This window comes from Pogona vitticeps, chromosome 4 (assembly GCF_051106095.1).
Source record: "Pogona vitticeps strain Pit_001003342236 chromosome 4, PviZW2.1, whole genome shotgun sequence".
In the NCBI taxonomy this organism is placed as follows: Eukaryota; Metazoa; Chordata; class Lepidosauria; order Squamata; family Agamidae; genus Pogona; species Pogona vitticeps.
In genome coordinates, this window is record NC_135786.1 from 86852695 (window position 1) to 86876685 (window position 23991).

The 23991-nt window shown below is 39.9% G+C and overlaps 1 protein-coding gene across 9 annotated transcripts in view; it reads right to left on the reverse strand.

Annotated features, from left to right (window-relative positions):
* Positions 1-23991, reverse strand: part of TTLL7 (tubulin tyrosine ligase like 7) — a 114044-nt gene that overhangs the window by 64690 nt on the left and 25363 nt on the right. For all 9 annotated transcript variants that reach the window (XR_013544496.1, XM_072997875.2, XM_078392191.1 and 6 more), the window contains exons 2-7: positions 15680-15850; positions 13324-13455; positions 11218-11339; positions 8795-8862; positions 2782-2940; positions 1406-1622 (exon numbers count right to left, since the gene is read on the reverse strand). Coding sequence is in view for 8 of the 9 variants with exons in the window: in XM_072997875.2 (XP_072853976.2) it covers positions 1406-1622; positions 2782-2940; positions 8795-8862; positions 11218-11339; positions 13324-13455; positions 15680-15704 (723 nt within the window). In the remaining variant the exon portion in view is untranslated. The remainder of the gene's footprint in view (positions 1-1405; positions 1623-2781; positions 2941-8794; positions 8863-11217; positions 11340-13323; positions 13456-15679; positions 15851-23991) is intronic.

Sequence of the window (23991 nt, forward strand, 5' to 3'; positions counted from 1 at the left end):
TAGAAAAAAAAATGTGAAGGAAGCTTTCTAAAACTGTATGAAATTACAAACATTGTGGTGAAAGTCAATAAAAAGGGATTTTCAATCCCTTTCCTGCACTACTTAGAATCCAGGGTCAACACCAATGACAAATGGTGGCAGATTCAAAATAAATAAAAGGAAGTGTTTCTTCACAAAACACATCAACAATGAAGTTTGCCATCACATAAAGTTGGTGATGACTGCCAACCTGAACAGCTGTAAAAACAGATGAAACAGACTCATGGAAGATACGGCTAACAGTGGCTTCCAATGATGATGGCTATACAGTGGTACCTCAACTTAAGAACTTAATCCGTATTGGGACTGGATTCTTACGTCGAAATGTCCTTAAGTCGAAGCACCATTTCCCATAGGAATGCACTGAAAACCGATCAATGCATTCTGAGGGAAGAGAAAAGGCAAAAAGGCAGGGGGAATCTGAATTTCCAGCCCTGTCCCCCTGCCTTTTTGCCTTCGGAGGTCTCAAAGGGCTTCCTCCGATGTCAGGGGGAAAGTCCTTGGAGACCTCCGAAGGCACCAATCGCTCCGTTCGCAAAAATTAGCATCGACTTGCGAATGGAGCCTCAACATCTGAAGGAAAAAGGCAGGGGAAAAGGGTGGGAAATTTGAATTTCCCACTCTTTTCCCCTGCCTTTTTTCGTTTGTAGGTCAAGGCTCCGTTCGCAAGTCAATGCCAACTTTTGTGACCGAAGCCGTTCTTAAGTGGAAATGTTTGTAGGTAGGGACGTTTGTAAGTCGAGGTCCCACTGTATATGCTATCTCCAGTTGCACCATCTCTCCCAATACTCGTCTCTGGGAACAAGATTGGGAGAAGGTTATTGCTCTCATTTACCTTGCCTGTAGGCTTCCCTCAGGACTCTGGCTGGCCACTGTGAGAAACAAAATGCTAGACTAGATAGACCTTTGGTCTCATCCAGCAGGGATATTCTTACATTCTTTTCTTCTGACTTCTATGTTATCGATTGGACCTCAAAGTAGACCTTTAAAGGATCTGGAATTATCTGATAAATATGACCCTTAAAACAACACATGAATGCATCCTACATACAGTTTTATAGCAATACAGATACCTTGATGAATTAATGCTTTTATTGGTTGCTTGCTTTTGCAGACTTGTATAAATAGCAGCTAAATAAAAGAAAGTGTGTATATGCACAACAAATAAAACAGAGCATCTATTTTCCATTACTACAGGTGTTCTCTGGAGAGAAAGAATTAAAGACATGCAGATGCAGATGATAAATCTTTTCCCTTTATCTTTATCTTTTGTTCAGATCTCATCTGAGTAATATACTGGAAAACCAACATTCCTCAATTCAATCAAAACTGTAGCCATAAATATATCTACTTAATATCTACTTACCAGATTTGAATCATTGGGGGGATTATACTTCTCTGTACCCATTCTCACTAGACCATCATGATACAAAAATATTTTTAATGGATCACAAGAAGTCACCAAAATGTAGATTCTTAAATCAAATTTGTAGCCTTCCATAAGAAAGGGTTTGTCAAGGTACTCCTGGACTATTAGGTGTTCTTGAGGATGTAACTTTTCTGCATTTCTTGTCAGAGAGATCCTAATGAAAATCAGGAAAGTAAATTTAAAACGTTGAAAGTAAGCAAACACTCAGTAATTCAGTTTCAGTTCTAACTAATCTGGATCATGATTGTATCGATACAGATGCATGTGCATCAGACCTAACATACTTGGACTCAAGGTTCCATCTAAGGCATACGCCTGCATGCACACTTGACTCCACCTCCCTCCGCACAGCACCTCCTCCTCCATGCAGCAATCATTTCCAGCCCCTTTGGTTGCAACAGAACCTGCTGCATGGGAGAGGCGGAGTCATGCGGGTACACAGGGGCAAAGTCATGCAAGGGAGAAGCAGAGCCTGGCGGGGCTGAAAATTAGAGGGCACGTTGCTTGGACTTCTGTGCCAAAGCTGGAAAATGTGTGGACTTTCCAAATTCTGCCGAATTTCTACTTCCATCAGCTTCGATCAACTCAAGGATCAGGGATGCTTAACCCAGGCCACATGCAGCCTATAAGCCATGTCATATAGTGCTACCATGCATTTAAATAAACCATCCACTTTTCAACTTGAGCAAAAAACAAACCCATTAAAATTACACTGAAACCTTCACGTACTATGAGTATGCCTTCCGTATGTGGCTGCACTGTCACAGTGAGAGATCATACACTTAAGAGTAGCTGATGGGTCACAGTAAAATTAGGAAGAATTTATATCAGCATTTCAATTCATGTGATATTTCCTGCAGTGGTATCTCCTGTGGGCACCATCAGCTATGCTTTCAGCACCTAGGATCCAAACGATCCTGACCTGTTAAAGTTTTCTCTTTACAAACTCATATTTAAATTAGATTTTTTTTTCTTCTTCTCGTCTGTTTAAAGAAACTGTCATTTACTGTTCTGATGTTGTACACACCTACATTCACAATATGAGAAACACAGTCAAGATTTGTATTAATAAATATAAATCCCCATATTAATGGATTAGCACCTGGAGAAAAGACCAAACAAATTGTGTCCACTATTTGAAAGTAGATTTTTTAAACATTTTATCATTACATGAACAGCATATTTAACAATGTTGTAATTACTGAATTTACCTGTTACATTCCCACATAAAAGAAACTCCATAATGGATTATATAATACACACTAAGAGAAGCAGCAAGAAACACAATTCAGCATTATTTGTATTTCTCATACCCATGTCCCATTGCACCATTAGCTGGCTTTACTATGAATGTTTTCTGTCTGCGTTTTCTCTTGAGTTCTTTAACATAATTCTGGAATTGTGTATACTCTGCTGGGAAAATCCATGTTCGAGGAATAAAGCTATACTCTTGAGGCTGAGATTTTATCATTCTGAAACAAAACAAAAATAGTCAATGCGACAGAGGATCTTTTTTTGTACTTTGAAGTATAAACAGCATTTGATTAGCTGCAATCCTGTTGAGTAACTATTCCTTCATAATTCAACATTACGAAAGTGGTAGTGCTTATTACATCAGGGCAGATATGCTATTCACAAAGAACTTCTAAAGGCACATTGCGCAGTTGGTTGAAACAGAAACTGTGCAACTGATTTGCACAATCAAACTGTGAAATTCTTGTTGCCTGGACAGAATGCTACACCTAGAAACACAAGATTATGCCCATTTTTTTCTTGCACTAAGAGCTAGAGGCTTAGCATGTTTACTCAGGAGAAATTTCCACTTAATTCAATGAGAGTGAATCCCAAATAAATATATACTGCATTGCAGTCTAAATGTTCCACAGGAACCAAAAGGGCTGTATGCCAAAACAAATTTACAATATGCATTATCACCACAAAACATTTAGTAACATACCAGCGTATGTCCATATTTAGCAAAGCAAGATCCCAAAAAAGGTATATACATTCATCTGTATGTTTTTATCTCCTTATTTGTTCAAATATTTTTCATGTTCTCATTTTTCATGTTTTTGTATGTACAATTAATTAAATTGTTTACCATTTATTTTACTCCTTTCTTTATGGGAAAGCTGGTCAACCGTGAGCTCCAAGATTTCTTCCAATGCTGACTGGAAGTTCTGTAAATGGAAATCTAAACATCTGGAGGGCCAATGCTTCCTCAAGCCTTTTTACAGCCACTGGATTTTCACACCATTACAACTAACTTCTCTGCAGCCACTGCAAAGGAAGAGGGTAGGTAGGACTTGCTAAGCTCCATGGGAACTGCAAAGGATTGTGGAGGTGGTAGTCTCTCTGCTCATTCGGCTCTGTACATGGTGGCTCTCAAAAACTACAGTCATGCCCCGCTTTACAATTACCCCGTTTAACGACAAATCCGCTTGATGGTGAGGTTTTTGCGATGATGGTCTGAATGGGGTTTTTCCGCTTTGCGATGATCGGTTCCCTGCTTCAGGAACCATTTTTCGCTTTACGACGATCAAAAACAGCTGATCGTCGGGTTTCAAAATGGCCGCCGGCTGAAGAAAATGGCCCCCCGCTTTGCTTAGGGACAGATTCCTCGTTGCACAGGCAACAAAAATGGCTGCCCCTATGGAGGATCTTCGCTGGACGGTGAGTTTTCAGCCCATTGGAACGCATTGAACGGGTTTCAATGCATTTCAATGGGCATTTTTATTTTGCTTTACGACATTTTCGCTCTATAGCAATTTCGCTGGAACGAATTAACGTCGTAAAGCGAGGCACCATTGTATTCAGTTCCATAAACTCTTATAGTTCCCATGGAGCTTAGCAAGTTCCATCCACTCTCTCCCTTTAAACGTGCCACAGAGAACAACATGCTGGACCTCTGCTGTACTGTATATGCTAAAACTCCTCTGACAACTTGGATATTAATGCACCCTGACTTTGAGCTATTGAAATAAGAATTTGTGGAGAAACAGATTTAATAAGGGATACTTTCTAACTTTCAGCAGCACAGATGTAGTGTTATCCTAAAACAGGGTGTAATAAACAGAAAGCAAACATAAACCTAAGAGCTTTGATGATACTGTACTCCTACCATGGGAGTAGTGAGGTGCCTCTAATTGCTCAGCTTAGTTACAGAAGCTGGGGAAAAAATTGCCAAGCACAGCTGCAAATGCAGGACCGGAGCCAAAAACATCAAGGCCTTGGTACAATAGATAGCCAGTTACAAAAGCAACTAGCTAATTACACAATGAAACACTTACAGAAAAGCATAATTCACATGATGCGTATTATTTTAGAATCATTATACAGTACTGTACTCCCCAAAAATGTTAATGTGAAGGTACCCTAAATATAAACATAATCATACTATGTCTTCGTCTGGCAACTCGGCAACCCCATTTGGAATGGGGAGAGACATACCCTTAATTCAGCAAAGACACTGCAAACAGACACAAGTATTCCTTCACAGAAATAAAGGGTTGGTTCAATCCTTCATGCACATTACTGGATTACCCCCCTTATTAGATGATTCCCTGAAGCGTCCTCACTGTGAGTATTGGGTTTGTGGGAATACAAAATCTCTTGTTGGTTTGTGTATGCTAGTCATCAAGCTATGGACATGCTTAACACAACAAGCTTATTAGGAACTTACATGGTTTCATATGGACACTGCCAGCAGTACTTTTTGGCCCCTACATGAAGATGCCAAGGATTATGACTATTTTGCATCCGCTCTAATACTGAATCCTGGCCCAGTAACCAAACCTAAATTCTTCATAGGCCCAAAGCCAAAATAATATTTTAAGGTTGTTGGTAAAATTATATTCTTCATGTTTTCATTTTATTTCTAAGTATGAGCACATAGTGCATGCTTGGTAGTACACCTGTTGTTTCTAATTCAGGACCCACTGGTGCTGATTCATTTAAGTGATTCTGCTTCTTAATCAGGACCCAGGGTGGAAAATCCCATTAACCTTAAAGATAGCATGTGGAGAAGCCATCATCCTCTCTGTGTGGCACTTTCTATTTTCCCCTGATATCACCCTTCCTTGACAGAATCTCAGCACTGACTAATTGAATTCCTCTCTCTTGATTTTGGAACACCACTGAAGGGAAAAACACTCTTACCATTTCGGACTGAGAGAAGGCCTACCCTTTCAAAATGAACATAAGCATACAAAAGCACATACAGTATTTAGAAGCATCAAAACCTGAGGGATGAGATTTTACTCCTCATCTTCAATTATTAGCCAAGGGCCTGTATAGAACTTAGGCTCAACTTTCATACTGGACTAAGCCTCAGTGCCCAAGCACATGCTTTCCCTATTAAACACCCTAGGCATAATCCTGATTATCATCAGAAACTCCAAAACATTGCTGGCAATATTTGTTTCTTCAGAACCTCTCCTCTTACTCAGATGTCTCATCTATCTCTTGATTCCCAGTAGGAGTAGGAACACCTGTCAGTTTTTTGTTTTTGCACATTCAGATTTTTGTCCCACATGTGTGATTTGAACATTGATGTCTTGTTTTTTTGTTTCTGTTTGTTTGTTTTTTAAATGAACAGAAATGAAATTCTCCCCCATTCCTGCTTGGTAGCCCTTCCATGAGACCTCACAGAGGCAACACAGATGATACATGGAAGCTTGTTGAAATATCTGTTCTCTCGTAATACTGTATCTTGTAGATTGGATTACATGTCCTCTAGCAATGGAACACTCTCTCTGCAAAAGGCACAAATCAAAGCAGGTACCAGAAACAAACAGACTGACTACAACAGATTACGACAGTCCAGGCACATCTACTGCCTTATTTTTCTTATGGCTTTCAACTCCATGTCAGAACATATTAACTTTTTATGATAAATGGAAATGGGAAGAGAGCTTCAAAAATATGAAGTAAGACAACTTGTTGCCAAATCTAATTTTCTTAGCTGGTGTTCTCATATGTACCACCATCATGTCACGATTCCCTTTTTCTGTCATCAAGATGCCTCTAGACATTATTAGACCTAAAGAAGAGAGGGAACTTGTTTTGCCACTTCTATAGTACGCTCACTTGAAAATAACGTTAAACAATGCAGCACAAGTGTGGCTGCAGGTAGGCACTTTCTTTTCTTGCTCTCTTGTTCTGTGAAATTAGGCTTTTATAGATTATGATGTTGCTGGTAGTGACAATGAATAGCTCACTCCTAAGTTAGCTCTCCTACCAAATGCTTTCTGTCTTTACACTACATGCCTCTATTCTCACTTATGACACAGTTTTACATTAAAGAATTCCAAAAGCAATTTAATAAAGCTAGGCCTTGAGAGCCTAAATAATGCACCATCTTAACCAGTGGCTCTCAACCTTGGGTCCCCAGATGTTCTTGGCCTAAAACTCCCAGAAGCCTTCACCACTAGCTGTGCTAGCCAGGATGTCTGAGAGAGAGGGTCCTTTCTGTGACTACTCCCAGGTTGTGGAATACTCTCCGCTAGGTTGGATGTCTGTCCTTCCAGTGGCAGCTAAAGAAATTTCCTTTTATACTTTGTTGAAACCAGTGATGGCGAACCTATGGCATACGTGCCACAGCGGGCCCATGGAGCCCTTTCTTCTGGCACGTGAGTCATAGGTTGCTACTCCCCCTGCCCCCTCAACCCCCTGCGCAGCCAAACCTCATGAGGCAGCTGCAGCCGGGATTCCCACTTCCACCACCACTTCCGGGTCTTCTGGGTCCATCGCTATGATTCCCCCTTAAACCGCCACTTCCAGTTCCGGTCTTCCGGGTCCATCGCCACCGCAATCACGCCACCCGCTGCCCCCCCCCCATTTTGGGCACGCAAGCCTAAAAAAGGTTCGCCACCACTGGTTTAAACAGACTTTTAATAACTACATTGGGCATCGTGCTCGACTCTCCGTGAAATCTTGGTATTGTACTTTTTAGTGTATGTGTGTGTTTAGATGACTAATATTGTATTGCATGTTCATTTGTTTTTAAATTTTATACTTAATATGCTTCCAACTTTGCCTGTATTCAAATTATTGTGGGCTGCCTGGAGTCCTTTTATGAGACACAGGCAGCACAGAAGTTACTAATTATTTTTTTTAAAAAGCACTTTTTTTATCCCATTCATGCTGAACAACTGCTAGTGGAACAACTAGTGGAAGCCATCCCAAAAAAGCCTATCCAATGAAGTTATAATGAATGGCAGAAAAGCTGGTGCAAAAGAAATGCAAGAAGAACCCATGTGCCAGATTTTGACACGAGTGCAAAGATGAAAACAAGGCTTCTGCAAACAAAAGCTTTCTACCACAAAGTGTGTAACACACAACCACTGGGTGCCCGTGAAAGTAAGACAATGCTGAGAGATTTTTAAAACCTACCTCTTCCCTTCCTCCCCCCCCGCAACAATTTGAAAACATTTTTTCTTTTCCTTGTAAGTAAAACTACAAGAAAACATTACAGTGTCCTGACAAGAAGACAACACCCCTGCCAGATAAGACCAAAAGTCCATCTAATTCAGCATCCTATTTCCAGCAGTGGATAACTGGGCAATTCCATTACATTCACAAGCTAGGATGGCAACAGCCCACGTACCACTATTGCTTATTACCTATTCCCAATGTAGCCTTTCAATCTAGAAGTTTCAAGATAGCCATCATGACAAGCAGATACTAAAGGAAGGCTCTCTGAAAAGACCACTAAAAACCGAATACAGTGGCGCCTCACTTAATGAGCGCACCGTACAACGACGAAATCGCATAGCGATCCCTTTTTTGGGTTCGCTAATGCGATGGCTCAACGACTTTTAGATAGGGCGAAACTCGCTTTGCGAAGATCGGTAAGCGTTTCGCTTACCGATCTTCGCAAAATGAAGCCCCGACGACGAGCTGTTCGGCGGCCAAAATGGCCACCGGAAGCCCCAAAATGGCCCAAAATGGCCGCCGGAAGCCCCAAAATGGCCCAAAATGGTCGCGCGCAGTGTTTTCGCGCCCTCGTTAAGCAAGGGGAGGGCGCGAAAATGGCTGCCAGCCATCCCGGAACATCGCTGAACGGTGAGTAAAGGAGCCGATTGGAACGCATTAAACACTGTTTAATGTGTTCCAATGGCTTTTCCTGCCCCGTTCAGCGATGTTTCGCTATAGCGAAGGTTAATCCGGAACGGATTAACCTCGCTATGCGAGGCACCACTGTATGGCCAAATCCTAGTCCAAATGTCGCAATATGAAAACAGATTTAAAATATGAAAACAAACTTTATAATATGTATTCTGACCATCATTCTTCCATTGTTTAAAACATTAAAAGGCTAATTACTTGGTCATGTTCCTTGCTAGGAAATCTTTCCTACAGATCTCGCCCATTCCTGGGAAATGGTTGATTCTCTGGAGGGGAGAGAGAGAGAAAGGGAATACATATATTAGGAGGATATGGAGAGTTAAGAACATTACAGAATAATATTTTAAATTTATAATAAAATCAGTTGCTACCAAGTACAGAATTTTACTAGTTATGCTAGATATCATCTGGAAATATCAAGACAGTATTTAATTAATTATGAGTTAGTTAATTAACTAACTAACTCATTCATTCATTCATTCACTCATTCATTCATTTACACTTTTATATTGGCCATCTGACCAGAGGCCACATCTACCAGTGTACAGAAGAGAACAAAAACACAATCAGTAATCATAAAACACTAACATAATAAATAAGATTATAAAATAAAATGAACAGCAAAAGAAAAAATAATTGTATTGTAATGTTGTTAGCCGCCTAGAGTGGTCCTAACAAGACTAGATAGGTGGGATATAAATTAAATAAATAAATAAATAAATAAATAAATAAAAAACACCTACAATAAATTAATCAGTCAATAAAATTCAAAATTACATGCAATTATTACAATTATCATTATACTCAATATTTATTTCATTTGGTATTGCATCCATTGTACATTGAGAATTATTTACATTTCTCCTTTTATAGAATACTACTCGTACACCTAGATGAGTCAGAGATTTGTTGAAGGCATTAGGCCCATGAAAAGATCTGGAACTCAGTCTTCCTGATCCCCATTTGTATGATCTCCGCACCATTAGGTTTGGTCCAAACAATCAGTTTTTTTTAAGGAAGAAAATAAGTTTGCAACAAATGGAAAGAAAAAGAATTATTAACTAGCCCAAGAAGGAACAGGACAGTTCAAATTCTTCCTAAACCGCTGAGACTTACTGATCAACATTACACGTATTGGCTGACTACTTCTGGCAGCAGTTTTCCATTTGCAACCGACATATAAGAGGATCTGCATATTTGAGAGTATATTTGTATTTGAATTAAGCTGAAGAACAGTTACGGCAATTCGTGTTCGGTATGTAGCCGATAGATGAAGGTCTGAGAACACAGTGTTCTTCATTTTCTGGTGCAAATGATGCTACATTTTTAAAAAGTGCAGATGGGGAAGGATGCACAAGGACCAGAAAAGCAATTGGTTTGCACATTCTTCTTGAGTCCATTAGCAACCATTACAGTAACACATACAAATGATCAAGTAACGGAACAGGTACTCTCAATTCTCTTGCAAAACAGTTTTGTGTGAAAGCATCCTATACAAAAGACTTGACTCAATATTTTAGAGGTTTCCCCAGAAATATTAAGGGGAGATAAAGATGATGAAGAAGGAAACATGCTTTTCTTCTGCCATCAAAGGACAAAATCCAATGAGCTTCCACTGAATTGAAAATCTACCAGTGCTGTAACATGCAACTGGAGTCCATGCACAAGCAGTGCCATTGCAGGCTTTGTCTACATAAGATTTAATAGCCCAAAACCTTTTGCATAGCTATATAAATGACTCACCTTTTGCAATGCAGCATGGAAGATAATGTCTACAGTGATTTTTTTAACTTGTGACAATTCACCTCTAAAAGTTATGCCATTTATATTGGCATTACATGGCAAGAGAATTTGGGCCAATAAATCAGAGGGCTGGAGGTTTGACTAGTTCAAAATGATTAGGTACAGTTGTGCCCCGCTTTACGATTGCCCCATTTAACGACAAATCGGCTTGACGGTGAGGTTTTTGTAATCACTTTGGCGATCGCAAAACGATGGTTTGAATGGGGTTTTCCTGCTTTGCAATGATCGGTTCCCTGCTTTGGGAACCGATTTTCGCTTTACGACAATCAAAACAGCTGATCGTCGGGTTTTCAAAATGGCCGCCGGATGTACAAAATGGCTCCCCGCTGTGTTTAGGAGCCATTTTTCGCTTTACAGGCAACCAAAAATGGCCGCCCCATGGAGGATCTTCGCTGGACGGTGAGTTTTCAGCCCAATGGAACGCATTGAGGGGTTTTCAATGCATTTCAATGGATTTTTTAGTTTCATTTGACAACGTTTTCGCTCTACAGCGATTTCACTGGAATGAATTAACGTCGTCAAGCAAGGCACCACTGTACAAGTTCTCCCATCCAATGTTCTGCAAAATGACATGTTTAGTGTGCCAATAATGACATGTTTAATATGTCAGTAGTATATCAAGTAACAAAAACAAAGAGAGGCAGGCCACATTAGAATGTATCTATCAGCAGACAGATACATTAATATAACAATTAAAATCAGCTTAATACTATACGAAGTAAAACAAAAAGCCACAGGAGCATATTTGAAGTAGTTCATCCTATGTCAGTTAGCATCTCAGCCAAGATGCCCAGGCCTAGTGGGAGCTGTCTTCTCACCTGGTAGTTTCGGAGTTCTGCAATCTTTTCCTGCTGCACAGCACAATCACTCCAGATGAGATTTGCAGTTTCATCGTCATCACGAGTCTTCACAAACCCCATCTCTTCTATTACAATCCGTACTAGAAGAGAGAAATTGGTACGTGAACACTATAGAACCTAGACTTCCTGATATCTATTGATTAATTGTCATAGTTTGGTCATGAGCAATATTACCACATAAATTATTATTAAGAATGCTCATGTAGTTCAAGTCACTGTACGTAATTTCTAGAAATACAGATTTCTCTCTTATGTTGGTATAATGCTTGGTTAGAAGCAAAGGATAGCTATCCAAAGGTAAGAACTCTAGCTCAACCAAAAATGGTCTCGGAGTAATCTGTCTCAAAATGCATCACTAATTTCAGGTAATGCAGCAATGCACTGAATATGAAATCTCCCACCAGAGTGACAGGAGTCACATGACACAAGCTTTTTTTTGAGCCAAGAGGACTCCTTCAGATTCACTTCTTCAGATTCACTTCCAGGGCCTAAGTGGAAGATACACATGCTTCTGGATGCTCTTGCTGGAACCTTTTGCATTTCCATTACCCCACCTCCCACCTGCTTGAATACATGAATGTATATGAATGTACATGTCTGCCTGCTGAGACTATATTCCAAGCACCTGAAAAGGAAGCTGCAGCCCACAAAAAAACTTGTAAATGAAACATGTTAGTGTTTGAAGCACCTTATGACTCTTTGTGGTTTCTGCTGCAACAGACTAACACAGCTATCCCCTGGGACTTCGCAAACCCATTCAAATGCATTGAGTCGGCTTCAATGCATTTCAATTGGGGAACCGCGTTTCACTCAAAGATGTTTCCTATGGGGATTTTCGCTTAAGGACGGCAATCCGTTCCAATTGGAACAGATTAACCGGTTTTCAATGCATTCCTATGGGAAATGGTGTTTCACAGAACGATGTTTCACAGAACGGGTTTTTTTTTGAACCAATTAACATTGTTGTGCGAGGCACCACTGTACATATAAAAATTAATATAGGAATATACCAATGTACATCCAGAGCTTTACAGGATGTCTCTATCCAATTCTTCTGAATTACTCAATCTCAACAGATAGTAACTGGCCATTCTTCTACCCCTTCCACTTGCAATATCAAAGCAGGGAGAGACATCACAGCTATAGATGACCCAAGGCAAAGTCTGGATATGCAAGCAAATTGTGTTTTCAGCAAGGACACATCAGTGTTAGTTCCCGACAGAGTGATGTATGAAACAAACAATGAAGCAAAAGAGAAATCAGAAGACCCTGTCACAATTCACTTTGTCTGAATATCTTCCACAGACGCTGGACAGTTGCCACGTGACCTCTCAAGAGAATGACGTTCTTACTCTGAACTGTAATTATGAAAAGAATATTCTAATGACAGCACAGATTATAGCACCCCTGTCATAAGCTCCCAAACTATAAATTAATTTCTTGTGACTGAATTAAGAAGGCAAAATGCCAAACTCCAGCTTAGTTATGTGTGTGTGTGTGTGTGTGTTTGTGTGTGGTGTTGTTGGGTTTTTGTTGTTGTTTGTTTTTAGTGTTCTCTGCTCTTTTGTAAGTCATGTGTAAAATTAACGGGTAATGGGCAAATACTCTTGAACCTAATGTACTCTGAGTGGCCTTGTTAAATATTAGAAGCTGGAATGATCCAACAAAGGCCATTTAATGCACACTTCTCAGCTAATGTACAAACTCTTATAGAACCAGGGCTACGATTCTAGTTCTGATGACATTTCAACCCCGCATAACTCAGCAAGAATTTATGATGCTAAACCTGATCCCTAGGTTGAAACACTCACTTTTTATTAAAAACATCTTGAAACAAACTAGAACTGCAATGGAGGTAGAAGTGTAATTAAATGGGCAGACCCCTAAGCAAGTGAAGACAAGGATAAGTATTGTGTAACAAATAAATTCATTACCTAGAAATGCATTCTATAATATTTTGACCTATAAACTTTGCTAGCTAACTAACCTCCTTTGCTCTATTCATTTTTCTTCATTCTTATCGCATAATTAACTGCAGGATAAGCAAAATATGCAGCTTCTTACCAATCTCATATTTTGTGCCAGCAACATTTGCAGTGATGGCTCCATGCTTTTTCTTCTCTCTCGCTTTTCTCCTTATTGTGCTTTGGAAAGACAGGTCTGAGCTCAAAGTCAGAGAAGAGGTTCCTTGGTTATCTGTTGTTTTTTTAAAAAAGAAGACAATACGTTTGCAAGCAAAGTATAAAAGTGAACTGAACACATGAAAAACTACTTTATCCCAGGGTTAACAGCATATAACAAAAATGGACAAAAAGTCACAGTCCTCTTAAAAACTGATGAGGGAAAAGCTAAATACTAGTTTAGGAAAAAACTGGGCAACTGTGGTCCTCTAGTTCTTTTTGGACTGCAATAACCATCATTCCTCATCATTGACTACGCTAACTAAGGTTAATGGGAATTGTGGGTAGAGATGGGAGTACTGTATTCGTATTCGTATACAAATATCCCCCACAGGTGCAGATAACGAGGGTCCGACCCCCTGGAGCCAGACCAACCACTCACTTGTCTGCCACTGCCATGGGCTCCGCAATCCCTTCCTATCACTCCGGAGCTTGCGATGGATTAGCTACTCTTCGGCCTGGCAGAGAGGCTCATCATCCCGCCTTCTGCCAGGAGTGGCTAATCCATCGCGAGCTCTGGAGCCCACAGCCATGGCGGAATGGTGAGTGGTTGGTCTAGCTCCAGGGGGTGGACCCTTGTTATCTGTGCCTCTGCGTGGATATTCGTATACAAATACCTCCATCTCTAGTTGTGGGCCAAAAATATCTGGAAGGCCAAGCATTATCCACTCCCATTTAGGATAATAATGTATTACAAATACATTGGTGCAGTTTACAGCCCATTCATTCTTAATCTTGATGATATGTTGTTCTGTGCCACTATGCTGATTCCAAACTATGGTGACCCTATCAATTAATCTCTAAAGAGTCCTATCATCAAGAGCTCTGTTCAGGTCTTACAAACTAAAAATTGTGGCTTCTTTTATTAAGTCAAGCCATCTTATATTAAGTTTTCAAGGCACTGTAGGTCAATGGAGACTCGACCTACAGACTTTTCGACCTGCAGCCACCATTCCAATACGGATTAATTCCGTAAGTAGAGGGTCCACTGTAAGAGATCATCCAAAATGGGGTCATTTTGAAATACGGTATGTCATTTGGGGTGACCCTTGCATCCACATGGTGGATCAGGTGGTTTCAGGGCAGGAGATCACACCGTACCTCAAGCAACCCAATTTAGGCTGTTCTTTCCTTTACAGAGAAAAGAGAAAAGGCAAAAATATTTTTTAAAAGGTCCTCCTATGTGTCTCTTCCTGTCTCCCCTCAGTAGGGGAGCAGGAAGAAGCTTTCAAAAAAATGTATTATTTCCAGGTGAAATACGGCTGAATTGCCTTGCCAAACAACCAGTTCAGTATTAGATGACAAGCGCTTTCAAACAAAAAAACAAAACTTTTGTATCATCTTCTGTCTCCCCCTTTGCAGAAGAACAGGAGGATGTTTTCAATTTATTAATGACTGTTCAGTTCCTACAATGGCTAAGCACAATGTGATAGTCTGGGACACACGTGCCAGAACCGAACTAAAACAGAGCGATCTTATGAGCACCAAAAAGAAAAAGAAAAAAGTAGTCCCCGACTGAAAAAGGTACAGGTAGGCAAAGATAAGGGACAGACTGCTTTGCAACTACCCATATATCATGTAGTTGCTAGAAAAAGGAACAAACCAGCCCATCTCCAAAACAGACCGAACCGCAAGACAAATCCCTATCTAATCATATTCTTATTTGTCTTTCTGGCAGTCAATGTTATCTGTAAAGCTCTCCTTCAACATCACCTATGTAAATGGTTCCTTTTTTACTTCCCGTGGTCTTGGTGACACTCTACAAATAGCGGCTTCACTCCACAAATAGTTGGCTTCACTCCACAGTTGAAGCCAACTGTGCAAACACATAACAAGAGCACAGGTATACACAACAATAAGGGCATCTACGGTACACTCTAGAAACCCTTTTGTTCACTTGTTTGTTCTGTCTTTCTTTTTTGATGAGAAAAACAAGAGCACGAAAATGATTTAAAAAAACAAGCAAAAAAAATTTAAATTTGGACAGCAGTTCCAGGAACCCACCCCATACTGGCAGTGGGACTTCAAGAGTTATAATCCAACAAAGTAAATCTTCTAAACTCTGATTAAAAAAAAAGAATTACAGGATTTCCTGCCATATGAGGACATACAATGGAAGTGAATGCATAGGCCTGCTGCCTAGCCACATGTGTGATGCTGCGAGGATATAAAATGTCTACACTGTCCATCAGGTTTTAAATAAAATTAAGTTGCAAGCCTTTGGCAAGAAGGAAACCTACCTCCCTCATTAGGCAAGGATGGCATTATCACTGGAACGGCAGAACAGCAAATTCTTCTGCATGCACCCAAGAGATGTTAAAAGGCTTTCCAAGCCAATCCTCTAAAAGCTATCGTCATACCATATCAGTTCAAGACTGTGATGAAACCCACTTCCGGAAAGAAATAGGTGCCTGCATTTAAAGAGAAATGTGTACCATAAGTCAAATGCAAGGTTAGAACATACTAGTTCCCGGTATTCAATTGGATGCAAGAATCCTATTTTTAAGGCTTAAAAATAAGATTAGAGGTTGGTTCACCACTCAAAAGAAATTCACCATAAATTATTAATTTCTAAAGCATGCTCCAGTACTCATTATTTCATTATGTTAAATGTTTTACCTGACATACTGGTATACAGCCACTAAATTCTATCATGTTAGACCCAAATCCTAGATACCTCTTCATTTAAAATAGTTTGCAAACACCTCACAGATATATATATTAAAAGAGCCAGGAAACAATAACTAATCTAATCTGTAAAGATCAGTTTGTAATACAAGGACACAAATACCACATTAATTTAAATTTTGTGTATCAAACTTCAAGTGAGCAATCAGTTCTTCAACATTTTTCCATGAAAATCTACCAACAGACTGTGTATTTGGAACAAAAGGATTCCACTTTTGAATCCTTTGATGGCCTCTTGCTTTTAAGCTTTCTCTACCATTTTGACAAATTACCATAATATGCAAATAGAAGACTAGGCTATACCTTTATAGACCACGAAAAAAATCACCATACAATCTGCATGCTTTTGTGGATCAGAACCATCCACTTCATCAGGCATGTACCAGTTTAAAGAACATAAAATTTCAAATGTCCATGGCAAGATGGATTTTGCCAGGAAAGGTACTTTTAGATGTAATCTAAGTGTTTTCAGAGATACAGGAGGCACTCAAGTTCTTGGCAAGATGGATTTCGCCAGGCACACTAAGATATAAGTCAAGAAACATGCATTAAGGCTGTTGTGTTTGGGAAACTCCCTCACTTTTGGGGGGATGACTCTCACCACAAAGACTGAGGTTCACAGCTTGGGGGTACATCTTGATCTGGCGCTTACCATGGAAACTCAGGTAGCGTCAGTGGTCCGCACTGCCTACTTCCATTTTGCTGGATCGCCCAGCTGCATCCTTATCTTGATGTCGAGACACACACCCCACTCTGGTCCATGTGCTTGTAGTCTCGAGATTAGACTACTGTAATGAGCTCTACGTGAGGCCACCTTTGAGATTGATGCAAAAGCTTCAAATGGTGCAGAATGTGGCGGCCAAACTTCTTACTGGGGTGAGAAAACATCATCAATGAAACACTCTGGCGGCCTTGCATTGGCTACCTGTTCATTTCCACATTGATTTCAAAGTATTAATGATGACATATAAAGCCCTAAACAGTTTAGAACCTCAGTATGTGGCGGAACGCCTTCTCCCACCTATATCTACCCGTATCATTCGGTCTAACCAGGAGGGGCGGCTGAAGAGCCTAACACCGAGGGAGGCCCGAAAAGAAAGAACAAGAAAGCGGGCCTTCTCGGCAGTGGCCCCTTGGCTGTGGAACACTCTCCTCCCAGAAATTTGTCTGGCTCCCTCACTGGGCTTTTTAAGAGCCAACGTAAGACCTGGCTCTTCAGACAGGCCTTCCCTCCTGTCGATACCTAATTTATTTGCCATCCTGTAGTGTAGTAATATTATTGTTTTGTTTTATTTTAATACCGTTGTTAGCCACTCAGAGTAGATAGCGGTCTAAATGGGCGGGAAATAAATAAATAAATAAATAAATAAATAAAATAAATATAATTAATTAATTAATTAATTATAATAATAATAATAATAATAATAATAATAATAATAATAATAATAATAATAATAATAATAATAATAATAATAATAATAATAATAATAATAATAATAATAATAATAATAATAATAATAATAATAATAATAATAGCTAATAGCTAATAGCTAATAGCTAATAGCTAATAGCTAAAACTGTGCTCACGACCTGGGGTTCAAATCCCAGGTAGCCGGCTCAAGGTTGACTCAGCCTTCCATCCTTCCGAGGTCGGTAAAATGAGTACCCAGCTTGCTGGGGGGCAATGTGTAGCCTGTATAATTAAAAAATTGTAAACAGCCCGGAGAGTGCTTGTAGCGCTATGGGGCGGTATATAAGTCCAATAAATAAATAAATAAATAAATAAATAAATAAAAATAAAAATAAAAATAAAAATAAAAATAAAATAAATAAATAAATAAATAAATTATTATTATTATTATTATTATTATTATTATTATTATTATTATTATTATTATTATTATTATTATTATTATTATTATTGTGTTAAAGTTATAGCTGAGGCAGCTGTCTTACTGGACTCACTGGGATTTATATTTCAAGTAGCCATGCACAGAATTGGGGTGTTAAAGAGGTTTCCAGAAACTTGGAATGAATGTACTTCCTCAACCATAATTCAGTCACTCCAATCAGAGGCTTCAAAAATTCCATTCAGTGTACAGACAAACTTTACTGTAAGCTATCTCTAGGCTACAAGTACAGCCACAATGTAAGATCCACACCTCTGTAACTTCAAGTACTGTAACTGCAAACTGTAATCTTAGCATACTCATTTTTCATCATGCCTTGAAATGCTAACACCAGATTCAGCTGCATTCTAGTATTTTCCTTATATATTTACTAAAATCAACAATTAAGAACCAAGAGGATCTGGAGAACATGGTTTTTTAAAGGCAAAGAGTTCTTAGATGTCTGAACAGGAGCAGAAAGCTTTCAGAACATGTGTCAACTTGCAGTACGATGCCCCAGGGTTTTTCCCTCTCACAGCAGTCTGCTCTACCCTCTGAAATTTTATTTTTAGCATATAAGAAATTGACAACCTACAGCACAATGACAGCTAGAAATCTCGGTGAACATTCCTCCCCAGATCTCACAGCACTCAGAGACAATACATTTGGAGTAGATACGCTTCGCATATTTGTTCACTTCAAATTCTTGTACAAATTGACCTGATCCACAGTTCATGCATCAATATGTAGATTAGAATGCAGTTACCTGCTGGATCCTGCATTACTACAAATTCTGCAATGCAGTTCTCAGCTCAAAAAAGTAATATAAAATGTGTAAACGCCCCCCCCCAAATAATATAAAATACAGTATATGGTTTGAGATAAAAAGTCATCCAGAAATATATACTGTGAGAGAAAATATGGGCATTTTATGACTATGTGTTGTGATATTCTTATGTTTTTAAAAACATGTATGTAAGTATGCTATTTTTCCTTTAAATATACATATATACAAATCAATGGGGGAAATGGGATGGATAGGACTTATGAATGATTCCATGTGAAACTACACACACACCACAAAGAGAGGGACCCTAATTTGGGAGGCAATTTCCATGGTTTTCTTCCAAGCACAAGATTTAAAAAAGTTCCCAAATGTATTGAGAGGTCCCTAATATTTTCCAGTAGCAGGTTCTTCCTTTGGTGCCACAGCAAGCTCTGCCTCTGATATTACATGCTGCAAACCCCACAGTAAAGAAGATAAAGCAGGCAAGTTCAGAATCTGCCTCTGGTTAAAAAGAAGAACACACTGCACCACACTTGCTCTTACCCCATATCCCTCCCCCTTCTTCTCAGAGCACATGCAAAGAAAAAAGGTATATTTGAATCAGGTTCAGCATGTTTGAAATCAGTTTTTTAAAAAGTGACTACACACCCCACATGGAAGTGTGGATTTTTTTTTGCCTGGGAAGCATGTCTTTTTGTTTGAAAACTGAGGTATTTTACTTGGCTTTCAGAAGGTCATTTTTTAAAAAATCATTTGTGAAATCAATTTATTTTCAACATATGGTATATACGTGAATGCCTTTGTCAGTGTAAATTACCATATTTGCCGGCGTACAAGACGACTTTTTGGCCCTGAAAAACATGCCTCCAAGTGGGGGGTCGTCTTGTACGCCGGGTGCATGTCCAGCAAACTCTCCCTCTCTCCCAGCGAAGTCACTTACCTGGTAGTAACACCGGGTAGAGCCCCGCTCCTAGCCTGGGAACAGCCTGACTCTAGTGCCGAACAGCGGACTGTCGGAACAGCAGAGAGGCGGCAGCTATTTTGAGATGCAACCACATGGCTGCCGCCTCTCCAAAATGGCTGCCGCCTCTCTGCTGTTCCTTCTTCCAGAAAACCCTGGCTCTCTCCGAAAAGGAACCAAAAGGGGCAAAAGGAACTCTCCCCATGATGCAGCCAAAGCAGAATCACGCATGCGGAAGAGGGGGTAGTCTTATACAGCAAGTATATAACAAACTCTACGTTCTGAGTGGTCATGTTGAGTGGTGGTCTTATATGCCCAGTCGCCTTATACACTGGCAAATACAGTATGTCTATGGGGTTTGCCATTCACTGGTGTGCCTTCCATGCCCCCTCTTTTTCTCCACCCCTGGAAGTGTACATGTGTGACTTTTACCTTCACAAGCCTAGAAGTGCCGATCCAGTTAAAATGTCTCAGTTTCAGCCTTGTCTGGCAGTTTTGTACTTCCTTTCCTTCTCCACATCCCTGTGTATATGTCTCCCTCCTTCACAAGCCTAGTCAATGACTCTGGTCATTCTCTGTCAGACTCCAGTAGGAGTTTGTTCTAACTCCTCCACAAGCCAATCATAAGACAGACCTGTAGGGTAAGTCACAGAACCTGTTCTCTGATGACAGCTGACAAAATATTCTAGTTGGCTTCTAGCCAAGGGATATTATTTATTTATTTATTTATTTATTTATTTATTTATTTATTTATTTATTCATTCATTCATTCATTCATTCATTCATTCATTCATTCATTCATTCATTCATTCATTCATTCATTCATTCTATTTATACCTCGCCTATCTGGTCATTGTGGTTGTGTGTCACTGTGTGTCTTTAGCTGGCCTCTTTTGTGCAATGCTCCCTGTGAACTGTGAAGCTGAATTTCTCGGCATCAAACTCAACCATCTGAATTGGGCCCTACAGGCGAATGGCTATTCCAAGAATGAAATACTGAAGTGCTGGACAATACCAGCAAGCATTATGTTAGACTGCATAGGGAAGCCATTGAAATCCATAAACATCAGCATAGCTTCAACAAAAAAGAGGAAAGTCTGAAACCGAACAAGGCCTGGCTTCCAACACTGAAAAATACAGTCTGCAGAACATCAACGAACTCTGCCCAGCCACAAGGACCAGGGTTCATTGCACAAAAGAGACCAGCTAAAGACACCCATCAACCACAGTGACAGATAATCTCTCCCAGTTACCACAACAATACATCCATAACAAAAACACACTGATCACCCTATCTCCTGAAAAGGACAAAAGCAGTTCCCACAGCTATAAATACTCAACTATCCAACAAACAGCAACAAAGTATGGACAGAGTTCTTACTCCAGTCCTCTGAAGATGCCTGCCACAGAGACTGACAAAACTTCAGGAAGAACCACCTTCAGAAGACGGCCAAAGAGCCCGAAAACCCCACAACAACCATCAGATTCCAGCCGTGAAAGCCTTTGAGAATACATACAAAATGGTGTTTTGCTGATGAAGTGTACAGCTCTGCTAAAAGCAACTTTCATTTAGATACCTTCAGGCACGCATGCACACACACGCGTACACACTTATTGATGACCCAAAGGCATTTATGGGCAAACAGCACTTGGGAGTGATATAATTTTCAGTACAAAGAAGGCAAAGGAGAGCAGGACCATTCCTCCCACTTCCCTTCAATAAGGTGGTCCCAATTCAGAGTGAAGGACCCTACTGCAGCCATTTCTTTAAAACACACACACACACACAAACACACAACACCACCAGAAACAACAACAAAGATTGGTAGAGTTTATGATTGCATCATATGCATATAGTCCATCCTGGGTCTTGAAAAGGGAAGAGAGCAAAATTAAACCAATATAGCATTTTCATTTTTGGAAAAATGGGCTTTTGGAAGATAAGCAATAATATTATATTTAATCTTAATAGATGTTTCCAGCTTAGACATCTGTTTATAAACATTATTCTGTTGTACATCACTATACATTTGCATTCGGTATATTACGAAGAGTAGTTGCTTTAACAATTTAAATAGTAGATGACTAATGAATCTCTCTAACAAAAATTAAGAGTTTTCAATACTTCTGCATTACATCATTCTCAACAGTAATTTTGGCCAGTATCCACAAAGAAGGCCCAATCAGCATAGCAATGCAAGATGACACTACCTGGACCAGCGGAGTCTCATGACAGTTACACACATTGGTTACATCTCGTATAGATTACTGCAATGCGCTCTACGTGGGGCTGCCTTTGAAGACCATCTGGCGACTGCAACTGGTCCAGAATCGAGCTGCGTGGCTGGTGAGTGATGGAGCCGCTAGAGAACACATCAAGCCAATTCTGATTAAATTACATTGGTTACCAGTTGCTGCCCAGGCCCAATTTAAAGTGCTTGTTTTGACATATAAAGCCCTAAACAGCTTGTACCCTGGATACCTGAAGGACCGCCTCCTTCCATATGAGCCTACCCGGCAGTTAAGATCCTAGCCAGAGGGCCCTTCTGAAAGAGTCATCCCTCAAGGAGGTAAGAGGGACAACTTGTAGACAAAGGGCCTTTTTGGCAGCTGCCCCCAGACTATGGAATGCCCTCCCAACTGAGATTTGTCTGGCGCCGACGTTGATGACATTTCGGCACCAGGTCAAAACCTTCCTGTTCCAGAAGGCTTTTAATTGAAATAACATCAACTGTGGGTCGTGATGGCAATTTTTAGAGTGGTGCCTCGCTAGACGATGATAATCCATTCCACTGAAATCGCTGTTTAGCGAAATCACTGTCTAGCGAAAAGCATTTCCCCATTGGAATGCATTGAAACCTGTTTAATGCATTCCAATGGGGAAGAATTGTCATCTAGAGAAGATTGGCCATAGAAAAGCCGCTTTGCGAACCACCAATCAGCTGTTTAAATTGCTGTCTTGAGAAGCTTAGGTCCCGAAAACACCTGTTTTGCGAGCGCGGAGGGAGCTGTCAAAATCGTCGTCTATCAAAAATCAGTTTCCAAAGCAGGGACCAAACATTGTCCAGCGAAATTCCCCCATAGGAATCACTGTTTTGCGAATTGCTATAGCGATCGCAAAAAGTCAACGTCTAGCGAAAAAACTGTCATGCGGGGTAACTGTCTAGCGAGGCACCACTGTATCTATTTTAATTTTATTTTAATCGTTGTAAGCTGCCCAGAGACCTTTGGGTAGAGTAGGCGGCATATAAGTTCAATAAATAAATAAATAAATAAATAAATAAATAAATAAATAAATAAATAAATAAATAAATAAATAAATCATGCTAAGCAAATAAAAGAGCCCTCAGGGCATTGCCTGTAGGCTCCACTGGTTCATTCGCTGTCGACTCCTTTGTTCTCTCTCTAAGGAAATTAGCCTTCCTTTGTTCCGTGGTCACCCACAACACTACCGTACTTGCACAAGCACTGTCCTTATGTAACCAAAGATCTCAATAAATGGCTACATAAGCAGTACAATTCCACATTACTATGCTGGTGGGACTTTCCATTTGGCAGAATATCAGTAAGATGCTGGTCCTTGTGAAGTTCATACTGATTTTCTCTCAATATTTGTGCCCTGCATTCCTGAATAATCTGGCACCTCAAGGCAGCTTAGTTTCAACCTCCAACAAACCCTCCACAAAGGAGGGTCATTTTGGGTCTCTTCTGTTGTGAAATTCTTAACAGAGCCCCACCTATTCAATCAGAAGTGCAGCCTTGCATTTGGGGTTATTTCAAGCAGTGAAGTGACCTAAATCTACAATGGCTAAAGCTTCTACAGCAGCCAATCCAAGTTTATTTGAAAAAGGCACATGTTCCAGCATAAAAGAGATTTAGACATCTCTGGCCATAGCTCGACACTCCAGAAAAAAAGCACATTTAACAGCATCCAAGCAGATCATGTAACACATGCTAATGAGAAAAGGAAAGGCAAATCTCTACAATAGGTATAGAAGTCAGTCATATGATTGTGCTTGTTCCTGGTGCTAAAAATACTAGCAAATGCACACCAAGGACAAAGCCAGAACCAAGCATGGACTAGCAGAATCAAAGCAGAATAAGGCAAGGGACTTGTGTGTATATATCAACTTTGTCAAACTCCTGCCTTATTCCACTTGGCAGTAACTAAATTTGAATTAAACAACATATATTCCTTCAAAATTGATCTATTTTCAACACATGTAT